The sequence below is a fragment of the Nerophis lumbriciformis genome, linkage group LG18 (genome assembly GCF_033978685.3).
Source record: "Nerophis lumbriciformis linkage group LG18, RoL_Nlum_v2.1, whole genome shotgun sequence".
In the NCBI taxonomy this organism is placed as follows: domain Eukaryota; kingdom Metazoa; phylum Chordata; class Actinopteri; order Syngnathiformes; family Syngnathidae; genus Nerophis; species Nerophis lumbriciformis.
Window position 1 is genome coordinate 44,022,087 of NC_084565.2, and position 12,436 is coordinate 44,034,522.

At 42.2% G+C, this 12,436-nt stretch overlaps 1 protein-coding gene across 3 annotated transcripts in view; it reads left to right on the forward strand.

Moving 5' to 3' along the window:
- The window catches only part of cherp (calcium homeostasis endoplasmic reticulum protein), a 49,351-nt gene that overhangs the window by 13,657 nt on the left and 23,258 nt on the right, over positions 1–12,436 (forward strand). For all 3 annotated transcript variants that reach the window (XM_061978443.1, XM_061978444.2, XM_061978445.1), the window contains 8 exons: positions 3,330–3,505; positions 3,567–3,704; positions 3,769–3,920; positions 11,251–11,362; positions 11,434–11,523; positions 11,589–11,769; positions 11,842–11,990; positions 12,056–12,301. In XM_061978443.1, the coding sequence (XP_061834427.1) occupies positions 3,330–3,505; positions 3,567–3,704; positions 3,769–3,920; positions 11,251–11,362; positions 11,434–11,523; positions 11,589–11,769; positions 11,842–11,990; positions 12,056–12,301 (1,244 nt within the window). The remainder of the gene's footprint in view (positions 1–3,329; positions 3,506–3,566; positions 3,705–3,768; positions 3,921–11,250; positions 11,363–11,433; positions 11,524–11,588; positions 11,770–11,841; positions 11,991–12,055; positions 12,302–12,436) is intronic.

The following is a 12,436-nucleotide window of genomic DNA, read 5'->3' on the forward strand; positions in this document are numbered from 1 at the left end:
TTGGGGCATTTTTCAAGATGGCTGATATAATTTCTTCCTGGGTGTTACAGAAAGTACGAGAATGTGTGAGCTGCTGCCTGCTCTTCTTTACTCCAAAATAATAATACGTTTCATATTTGTCGTCCATATGTCGCGTTATTTGATTGCGCTATCCTTAATGATCCCATTGCTGCGGACGGAGGCTTGTCGAGCGACTCGATCTCTGCAGTAACGAAATCAAACCAAACGGGACCGGGAAAAACGTCAGGAAAGAAGGACAAAAACAGGATTTCCCGGCAAAAAAAAAAAAAAGGCAGAGAAAGCAGACCGGAGAAGAATTCTCACAAGAACTCAAATGTCCTGTCGGATATCAAAACATATTTGGGGGAAATTATTGACAATGAGAGTATTTTTTATTCTTAAATTAATTAAAAACAATTAGGGTGCAGCAAAAATTTAATTTTTGTCATGCGGAGCAAAAAGGCTAGTGCTTATTATTATCTATTTACGAATTATTTTTTGAAATACTGGATGTTGGAGTTTAAAAAAAACGTCAAAATTCCACATATTGGCGCCGATAATCGGTCGATCTTTACACATGACCAGTGTTGGGTTAGTTACTGAAAACCAGTAACTAGTTACAGTTACTAGTTACTTTATTTCAAAAGTAACTCAGTTACTAACTCAGTTACTTAAACCAAAAAGTAATGCGTTACTGTGAAAAGTAACTATTTAGTTACTTATATATATTTTTAAGGCCCCATTTAATGCCCTTTTAGCCTTCATTTTAGTACTGTTATTGCACTGGAGAATAATACAATGTGTTGATCAACTTGACATGCATTTGCATCACTGAACTCTGCTAAGCAATGTGCTCTACATACAACACACAAAGACAAAGATATGTTTTAAAGGGCCAATTTGTTTCAGACCAGAACAAATTGACAAAACTATTTTAAATAGCTGCAACATAACATACATAAGTAACAAACAGCATAATAACAACATAGCTGTAAAACAAGAAAGGCACACACTACATACATAAAGCCTAACCAGGCGTTTTTTTTATCTCAAGGAATTCTGAAATAAAATCATGTCTGAAGCCCAGAACACTCTACACATTTCCCCACTTAGTTTAGAGAAAAGGAAATATTAGCCTGGCCCACTAGCATCCCTCTTTAGGTTTGTGAACTTTATAGTCTAAACATTTAGAGTGATGTGATAATCAAACACTCTAAAAGTCTAAAATGAAAGAGTATATAAGAGAATTGACAGAGTGTGTGTACCTTCAGTGTGCAGTGCCTCATTAAAATCCAGCCGCTGTTGGAGGTGGAGGTGAAGTGTGTGTCTCTTTACTAGCTTCGTCGAAGCATGTTGTTTTTGTCGCTGTTTCAGCATATTTGAAACTTACATTCAACTAAAATGTTCTTTTCTTTGTGGTCGATAAAAGAAACGTACTGAAAATATCTCCATTTTAAGAAACTCGGCTTCGGGGTTCGCCATGACGTCTTGATAGTAGACACAGACACGCCCCCTCCCACACACACACACACACACACACACGTACACACAGACAGCGCGCGGCGCGCTTCTTTTTTGTCGCCTCTTCAGCAGCGCTGCAACTAGGGCTGCAGCTAACGATTATTTTTCTATCGATTAATCTATAGATTATTTTTTTCGATTAATCGGTTAATCTATAGATTATTTTTTTCGATTAATCTATAGATTATTTTTCCTTTTACCGATTATTATTTTTATTTAAAATGAAGAGGAAAAAATTAATGTAGGCCAGTTTTTTCAAAAGGCATGGCTTTTATTTACAAAAAAAAAAGTATGGCCACTCAGTCAACATTGACAACAACATGACAAAATATTCTGTAACAATGTAAACATTTAAAACTTTTAACATTTAACAAAATTAAAAGTAGCTTATTTGCTTTTTAATGTGCAAATATAAAAGTAAACATCCAGTGCAAATCTTAATATTCTGGAATAGTATAAGCATTTAAAAAGTAAAAGTATTGCTTATTTTGCTTTAAAATGTGCAAAAATAAAGATAAACATCCAATACAAAAAAGTGCAAACGGAAATATCCTGTAACAAGTGTAAACATTTCAACAAAAGTAAAAGTATTGCTTATTTGCTAAAATGTGCAAAAATAAAGCTAAACATCCAATACAAAAAAGTGTACAGTGTAAACATTTCAACAAAAGTAAAAGTATTGCTTATTTTGCTTAATAACACAACAATGATAGTATGATTAAAGTGAAAGTTAATTGTTGGTTTGTACATGGTATATGTAACTGTTAATGTTGTAAAAGGTATTTGCACAACTAATTAACGTTAGCGTTTGTGACACGTCTTGTGCCGTGGGGTTCTTTCAGGACCGACAGACTGAACGCCAGACGGCTTTGCCAGGTTTACAATCTTTTAATTTTACACAAAGTCTTTTCTCTCCCAACTCTTTTCTCTTTCTTTCCTCGCTTTTCAGCTCCTCTTCCTCGCTCGCTCGTCGTCCCCTGTCTCTTGCGGTGTCGCTCCCGGCGCGCCCCGCCTCGCCGCTCGCTCGCCGCCGCCGCCTCCCCACAGCGTTAAAGAGGAGCGCGTCTTTGTAAACACTGAACAGGCACGCCAAACGCGCCTCTCAGAGCAAACGGTGCTTTAGTTTATGAATTTACAACGCAGATACAAATGACACATTCATGTTTTTGTGTAATAATGACAACGTATACGCACGCGGACGAATGACTTGTTGATGGTGATGGCAAGAACGCTGTCGGGGGTTTTCTTTTCAAATGTTCGTTCATAGCCGTTGTGCTGCTATGATAGGCCATTTCCGCTCGACACAGTGTGCATACAACAACATTATTAGGCCGTTTGGTGAAATACTCCCACACTTTTGATGACTTTTGGCGTGCTTTTTTCCCCTCGCTCGCATCGTCTGCTTTGCGCTCCGCCATGACAGTAGTGTGACGTAAATATGCGACGCGCCGACGCACAAAAACGGCGTCGACGTATTTACGTAACCGATGACGTCGACTACGTCGACGCGTCGTTTCAGCCTTAGCTGCAACACTCAGATCTTCTCAGTTTCTAGCCGATACTACATAAAAAATAACGCAAAATAACGCAGTAACGCATCATGTAGTAACGGTAACTAAGTTACTGAATATAAAAAATAACGCGTTAGATTACTAGTTACCGCCGATAGTAACGGCGTTACAGTAACGTGTTACTTTGTAACGCGTTAGTCCCAACACTGCACATGACACATGCTTCCTGTTTGAAACATGACCGCCGTTGTCGTCTTCCTCTGCATCGCCAACGTCCCTACTTCCTGTTTTTTGCAGAGCTCTACAACCCAGGCGCCTCCGACATGCTCGACATCCCTCCCCCGCCCATGGCTAGGATCGCACCGCCACCCATCCCGACGTCCTCCACCTCTAAGCCCGCCCTGGATGACATCATCCAGCAGAGTCAATGGAACCTGCAGCATCAGGAGCAGCACCTGCACAAGCTCAGACAGGTACGCCGCCTATTCCGCACGGCATCTTTCGGGGTACCGTGCAACTTGCTCCTCCTCGCAGGAACAAGTCAGCGCCGCCATAGCCTTGGCCGCCGAGCAGCAGATCCAAAAGCTGGTGATGGACACTCAGCTGGACGTCACCGAGTTCGACAACCTGCTGCAGCCCATTATCGACACCTGCACTAAAGACGCCATTTCTGTAAGATGCCGACACGTTAGCCACGCCCACTGAGGCTCGAGTCAAATGTCAATGTTTCCGCCAGGCCGGTAAGAACTGGATGTTCAACAACGCCAAGACTCCGCAGCACTGTGAGCTGATGACATCGCATCTTCGCAACCGCATCACGGCTGAAGGAGTGCACTTTGAGCTCCGCCTGCATCTCATCTATTTGACCAATGACGTTCTCCATCACTGGTAGGCGCCCTCCACGTGAATACAAGTACCGTATTTTCCGCACTATTAGCCGCACCTAAAAACCACAAATTTACTCAAAAGCTGACAGTGCGGCTTATAACCCGGTGCGCTTTATATATGGATTAATATTAAGATTCATTTTCATAAAGTTTCGGTCTCGCAACTACGGTAAACAGCCGCCATCTTTTTTCCCCGTAGAAGCGGAAGCGCTTCTTCTTCTACGGCAAGCAACCGCCAAGGTAAGCACCCGCCCCCATAGAACAGGAAGCGCTTCTTCTTCTACTGTAAGCAACCACCCGCCCCCGTAGAAGAAGAAGAAGCGCGCGGATATTACGTTTCATTTCCTTTGTGTGTTTACATCTGTAAAGACCACAAAATGGCTCCTACTAAGCGACAGGTTTCCGGTTCATGAAAAGACGCAATCTCTCCATCCGCACACGGACTACTATTTCACAGCAACTGCCTAAAGACTTTCAAGAAAAAGCTGGCTACTTTCCGTGCATATTGTAAAAACAAGATAGCTGAAAAAAAGATCCGGCCAGAGAACATTATCAACATGGACGAGGTTCCACTGACTTTTGATATTCCTGTGAACCGCACTGTGGATACAACGGGAGCACGTACGGTGAATATTCGCACCACAGGGAATGAGAAGTCATCCTTCACTGTGGTTCTAGCTTGCCATGCTAATGGCCAGAAACTTCCACCCATGGTGATATTCAAAAGGAAGACCTTGCCAAAAGAGACCTTTCCAGCCGGCGTCATCATAAAAGCTAACTCGAAGGGATGGATGAAGAAAAGATGAGCGAGTGGTTAAGGGAAGTTTACGCGAAGAGGCCGGGTGGCTTTTTTCACGCAGCTCCGTCCATGTTGATATACGACTCCATGCGCGCCCACATCACGCTGGTTTTTAATATATTATTAAAGTTTGACTGACCTATTTGACTGTTTTTTTGACATTCCTTTAGCGCAGTTAGATGCGGCTTATAACACGGGGCGGCTTATAGGTGGACAAAGTTTTGAAATATGCCGTTCATTGAAGGCGCGGCTTATAACCCAGGGCGGCTTATGGTGCGGAAAATATGGTAGGCATGTTCCATACCTGCCAACTACTCCGGTTTTCCCGTAATTAGTACGGTTTTCATCAACCTATTCCGGGTTACGGTTGCAGTGATAAAAAATGGTTTTTCATTAATTAAAAAAAAAATTTTTTTTTAAGTTTTATTCACGAAAGCACGTAACAACAATGACAATCGACACTGCTTCCCGTAACTTCCTATCGAGCCATTCCGAATGCCATGCGCGAGGCTATTTATAGCACCGCTGCCAAGCACGAGGCACCAGTTGCCATTGTTTCCAAACGAGCGAACGATCATGGAATCAGCCGGAGAAAAATCGCATACAAGTCTTAAACCGAAAAGAAAACTGCAGTCATTCCGTGAAGAATATTCAAAAGCCTATCCGGGAATAATTATCCGTTCCAAAAAGGCTGAAAACTACGCGAATTGCACCTTGTGCAGACAAGATTTTTCGATCGGACACGGAGGAATTAGCGATGTAAAAGACCACGTTGGGACAAAAAAAACACAAGTCTAATGCCGTTGTTGTACCGAAATCTGTTACCCATCGGAATTTGTAACTCCAGGGGGCGATGTTCCCATGACGTTTGTTTGATGGTTAAACGGCAAGCCCAAAGAGGAGTAGGAGAAGAACGCTTGCGTAAATGGCGTAAGCTATCCTTAATGCTGAAACGTCAGTTGTCAGAATTTCAGCATTAATAATAACAATGGACTCATACTATAATGAAAGTAAGTCATTGATTTCCAGAATATGTGTCATTTATTAATGCTGAAATTCTGACAACTGACGTTTCATTCCATGATAGCTTTTAATCCGGAAAATGTATGTGTGTGAGAGAGAATCAACAGCTGATACAATGGACTCATACTATAATGAAAGTAAGTCATTGATTTCCAGAATATGTGTCATTTATTAATGCTGAAATTCTGACAACTGACGTTTCAGCATTAAGGATAGTTTACGCCATTTACGCAAGCGTTCTTCTTCTCCTCCTCTTTGGGCTTGCCGTTTAACCATCAAACAAACGCCATGGGAACATCGCCCCCTGGAGTTACAAATTCCGATGGGTAACAGATTTCGGTACAAGTGGAAAACTTTCAACGTTTTTCGTCGCCCAAACAGATTCTTTGGATGTGATAAATGCCAAAGTTTTATTTACGGAGGCAATAATTGAGCAAACAAAAAGGTATTGACACCAATGTTATCTATCGGAATTGTTTAGTACTGTTATACTGTTAAAAGTGTTTATACTATTTATGCTTTCAAGTCCAAGTTGAAGAAATCTTGTTAAATGTTGACAGCATAACTACCAAAATACAGAAGTATGTCCTTAATATTTTTGCAGTGCTATTTCTGTTGAAAAGTTCAAATGATTACATTAGAGATGTGATGTGCCACTTTTCAAGTGTCTGATGGCTTCAATTAATTGTCATGAATTTTTCATATTTTGAATTCTTTTGAAAGGCTTACAAAAAAACTACATTTGAATTGTAATTCCATGCTATTGACAGGACTATTAATTTTAATGAAGTTAGCTTACCATGTTTACAGTATGATAATTGTGATAGAAATGTGAATTTTAGGCACAGAATATTTTTTACAATTGAACAAGGCAGTAGATTATACAAGCTTGGACAGAAAGTTAATAATGACACCAATTTTTTTTTTAATGGAATTGTTTAGTACTGTTTTACCATTTGTTTACTGTAAAAAGTGTTTATACTTTCAATGAACAAATTGAAGTCTTGTGAAAGGTTGACAGGATAACTGGCATTAACTGTCAAAATAATTTCAAACTATTGAAGTTAGCTTACAGAATAAACATGTCAATCAACCCATATGATTTTTGCTGTAATATTTTTGTTTTGAAAAGTCACTGTGACTGATAGAAAAGTGATGGTTTTAGCAACATTTTAACCTGTCTGAATGCTAATAATCATTTTGCGTCGGATGAACCCCCCACCAGGACTTTGTCCTGGACCTACGGCCCCTGGACCCTGGCTACTAGGTTTTTCTGATTTCAAAAGTTGGCAGGTATGATGTTCCCATCAGGGGTCTATGCTGCCGATACCATCATCTTTTAGTGCACAGGTGTCAAACCCAAGGCCCGGGGGGCAGATGTTTATTTGGCCCTGGAAAGCCCGGAAATATCAATAAAGTACTGTAACTTTTCTTACTAAATGTAGGGGTGTAACGGTACGTGTATTTGTATTGAACCGTTTCGGTACGGGGGTTCCGGTTCGGTTTGGAGGTGTACCGAACGAGTTTCCACACGGACATATTAAGTAGCGTAACGCACGTTGTGTAAACAATGCACACCGAGGCACAACACACGGCATGCTAGCAGCTAACGGGCTAGGATAGACTGACCATACGTCCTCTTTTCACCGGACATGTCCTCTTTTGCGGAGCTGTCAGGGCGGAGTTTCTTAAATGCCTCAAATGTCCGGCATTTTGAGTTAGGGTTCCGTGTATTTTCAATGTACGTTCAGGGTTAAGAAGGGGTTAAAAACAAAACAAACAGCAGCATTGGTGAGGGAGGGGCAGAGACAGAGAGAGAGAGAGAGTTATGATAAACACGCATGCGTCGCCAGGCTCTGCTTTTAATCCATGGATTGAATTTTTTATTATCTATAGCAGGGGTGTCAAAAGTGTGCCCCGCAGGCCATTTGCGGCCCACAGCTAATGTTTAAAAGGCCCACGGCACATTCTAAAAATGCTATTACCGGTAAAATAAACAAAAACATAACAAAAGTGAAATAAAAAAGCTTAAAGGTGAAATGTAATTTAGAAAAAGTTGCAATGTTGACTAATAAAACAAAGCTGTTTTTTTTTTCTTTCAAACTGTCATTGCTCAAAACATAATATTGAATCAAAATCAATGTTATTATGAATTATTGACCTATCCAATGTTCCCATTACTTCACATCAAATATTACACTAAGAAAAATATTTTTAGTGGAAGATTTTTGCAAATTTTGTAAATAAATAACCCCAAAATGTATATTTTGTTGTTTTCTTACTGTACCGAAAATGAACCGAATCGTGACCTCTAAACTGAGGTACGTACCGAACCGACATTTTTGTGTACCGTTACACCCCTAACTAAATGTATTCTTTGTATTTTGGCAGAAAAAAAAATACATGTTGTACATTATGTTAACTTAAATATTGTTTAATTATGCAAAAATTATGATCAAACATTCAAACCTTTTTTTAAATAGATATAAATACTAATAATGATTTCAAAGCAAGTTATCCATCAAAGTGTGCAATGTAAAAGTAGCAATAGATTTCATGGTCAAATTGTGAAATTTGTCTCTAAATGGAAAAAAAATACTTTTTTTTACTGTAAAACTGTTGTGCCGTTTTGGCATTTACAGTAAATACACCGAAAAATCTACACTTGTTGATTTGCGGTTTTAAAAAAAACACACAAAAAACTGGCAGCTCAGTAAAAAAACAAATGTCAATTTTACAGTAAAATTCTGGCAACTGAGCTGCCTTTTTTTAACCATAAAAACAGCAGTAGTGTTTTTCCATTTACAGTAATATACACTACATTTTGAGCTGAAATTATTGCAACTTTTAGTTTAAAAAAAATCTATTAAAAGACGACAAAAAAAAAAAATCAAATGTTTTATTGAACAGTTTTTTTGTATTGATATTATATGTCTATTGTGATATAAATATATTAATCATGTTATTATCGATCATGTAGTGATATTACCCACCACCAATTTCTTGCATGTCAGCACCAGTTATTATATTATTTCATCTATTTGTATTATCTGCTTACTTTCTGCTCCAACATGCTTCCATCTACACTTCCTAAACTTTACTGAGCACTTATTAGGGCCCGCATGGCCCATTGCATAAGGACTCCCACAGGGAGTCCTTATGCAATGGGACATAAGGACCTATTGAATTTGTAAGGTTTTATTATTATTCTTTATTATTATTATACCGACCGCATCTTTGAGCTGTAATTTGACCCACTTAACATGCTTCAAAACTCACCATATTTGACCCACACATCAGGACCTGCGAAAATTGCCTTTTAATAAAAAAAAACGAACCCCAAAACTCAAAATTGCGCTCTAGCGCCCCCTAGGAAAAAAGAAAACTAGACTGCCTGTAACTCCCACTAGGAAGGTCGGAGAGACATGAAACAAAAACCTCTATGTAGGTCTGACCCAGATCTAGATTTCATAATAGTACATTCTCGGGCTAAAATCAACAGGAAGTTGGCAATTCCCCCTTCAAGACAAAAAAGTACTAAATACAGTCACTTTTGCCTCTTTGAGCTGTAATTTGACCCCCTTAACATGCTTCAAAACTCACCAAACTGAACGCACACATCAGGACTGGCAAACATTGCGATCTAAAAAAAAACCTACCGTATTTTCTGCACCATAAGGCGCCCTGGGTTATAAGTCGCGCCTTCAATGAACGGCATATTTCAAAACTTTGTCCACCTATAAGCCGCCCCGTGTTGTAAGCCGCATCTAACTGCACTAAAGGAATGTCAAAAAAACAGTCAGATAGGTCAGTCAAACTTTAATAATATATTAAAACCAGCGTGATGTGGGCACGCATGGAATCGTATATCAACATGGACAGAGCTGCGTGAAAAAAGCCACCCGGCCTCTTCGCGTAAACTTAAACTTACCTTAACCACTCGCTCATCTTTTCTTCATCCATCCCTTCGAGTTAGCTTTTATGATGACGCCGGTTGGAAAGGTCTCTTTTGGCAAGGTCTTCCTTTTGAATATCACCATGGGTGGAAGTTTCTGGCCATTAGCATGGCAAGCTAGAACCACAGTGAAGGATGACTTCTCATTCCCTGTGGTGCGAATATTCACCGTACGTGCTCCCGTTGTATCCACAGTGCGGTTCACAGGAATATCAGTTGCTGTGAAATAGTAATCCGTGTGCGGATGGAGAGATTGCGTCTTTTCATGAATCGGATACCTGTCGCTTAGTAGGAGCCATTTTGTGGTCTTTACAGATGTAAACACACAAAGGAAATGAAACGTACGGTAATATCCGCGCCCTTTTTCTTCTTCTACGCGGGCGGGTGGTTGCTTACAGTAGAAGAAGAAGCGCTTCCTGTTCTATGGGGGCGGGTGCTTACCTTGGCGGTTGCTTGCGTAGAAGAAGAAGCGCTTCCTGTTCTACCGGGAAAAAAGATGGCGGCTGTTTCCCGAAGTTGCGAGACCGAAACTTTATGAAAATGAATCTTAATATTTATCCATATATAAAGCGCACCGGGTTATAAGGCGCACTGTCAGCTTTTGAGAAAATTTGTGGTTTTTAGGTGCGCCTTATAGTGCGGAAAATACGGTAACCCCAAATCTCAAAATTGCGCTCTACTGCAATTTTTTAATAAAACGCAAAAAAAACTGCTCCTCGGAAGAAAAAAATGACAAAACTGCCTGTAACTCCCACTGGGAAGGTCGGAGAGACATGAAACCTCTTTATGTAGGTCTCACTTAGACCTACATTTCATAAATTGACAACCCCCAGCAAAAATCAACAGGAAGTTTGCTATTCCCCCTTCAAAACACATTTTTTGTAAAAACCGGTCACTTCTCTTCAAACATTATCTCCTCTGAGCGCGTTTGTCGTATCAGCTTCAAAATAACACAGGAGAGAGATTGAACCCTTCCAAATAAAAGTTATCGAAATAATTTTTCTAACTGCTCCGGTTTTGATTTTATGAGCCTTCAAAGAACCGCTGCGCTGCTGTTTTTTTAAGATGGCTGCTTAAAAGCAGGAAGCACCAACGTGCCCACACAATGCAGACAAGGTAGGTACACTAGACAAAAGTCTTGGGACACTTCGGACTAAAAGTAGACAAAAGTATTGGGACACTTAGGACTAGCGCCTGCCAAATACGCGGGCCCGACCAATGCTGCTTGCAGCTTTAATTTCTTGGTGTTGTTTTAAGCTAGCTTTGCTTTTAGCGTGCTTACTTCCTGTTAATGGCTCGCTCACTCGGTGTGTAACTTGTGTAGCCTCCTCCACTTTTAACTGCAGTTTATTCGCTGCAATAGAGTTGATTATTATTCTGAACTTAGGGGAGGGGCTCCACACTGCGTATGGAGACACGGTATTAGCTGCGAGCTTGTCTGTCGGGGGACTAAAAATAAATGCGACGTTAATCGGCAATGGCGATTAGGTTCTTCTTCCTCTTGTAAAACCCATCTTTCTCCAAATGACACGCATAATTGTCCTGCTTCCTCAGCCAGCGCAAACAGCAGAAGGATTTGCTGGCAGCTCTGCAGAAAGTTGTGGTTCCGATCTACTGCACCAGCTTCCTGGCTGTGGAGGAGGAGAAGCAGCAGAAGATCACCAGGGTAAAACCACAGCACGTGACCTCTGACATTAAGGCATGTTTTCACGTCGTCTTCGTGGCTTCCGTCCGCAGTTGTTGCAGCTTTGGGAGAAGAACGGCTACTTCGACGACGAGACCATTCAGCAACTCCAGAACCCGGCCCTGGGCCTGGGCCAGTACCAGGTGACGTCACACGCCTCCCCCCGGCGCGCCTCGACCTTTGACGTTTGACCGCGCGTCTCCCGCAGGCCTCGCTGATAACGGACCACGCCAGCGTGGTGCAGCCCATCCAGCTGGCCTTCCAGCAGCAGATCCAAGCCCTGAAGAGCCAGCACGAAGACTTTGTGACGACGCTGACGATGCAGCCCGCCCCTAAGCTGGCCCCGCCCACTGACCCCGAAAAGGCCCCGCCCATGACCGCGCAAGCAGGTGACGCCTCCTTTCGTTGTTGTGACGTCATCATGTGTGTCACGTGTTAGTCACACGTGTGCTCCGCGGCAGAGGCGAAGTCCCCCAGGTCAGGTCGGTCTCCAGGAGACTTTGACGAAGCTCCATCCAAACCTCAGGACCCCAGCGGAGCCTCAGAGCTGCCCCCCAAGCCTGCGTGGTACGACGCCCAGCACATGGGCCCGTGGAACCCGAACCAGCCGGTAAAAAAGGCGTCACCATGTGCGCTCCTGAACTCCGTCGACCACTTTGCTTTGTCCTCCGCCAGCCGCCCTTCGACCCCAACCAGCCCCCACCTCCGTGTCCGCCCTGGAACAGCCACGAGGGGATGTGGAGCGATCAGAGGGAGCCGGGCAGCTGGAGCGGCGGTCCGCCCAGAGAGGCGGGGCCCTGGAGCGGGCCTGACCCGGGTCCGCCTTCTTGGAACTCGTACGACCAGCCGCCTCCGTGGGGGAACCAGCCCGATCAGCCCCCGTGGGGCCAGCGGGAGCCACCTTTCCCCCCCCGCATGCAGGCATGTTTACATTTCCACTCAATCCACCATCATTGTGTGAAAGCTCCACAACATTCACACCAAAATTCATCTATTTATTATTATTATTATTCTCCAGATTTTGGCGCGCTCTACCATCCACATTTTTTATCCGAT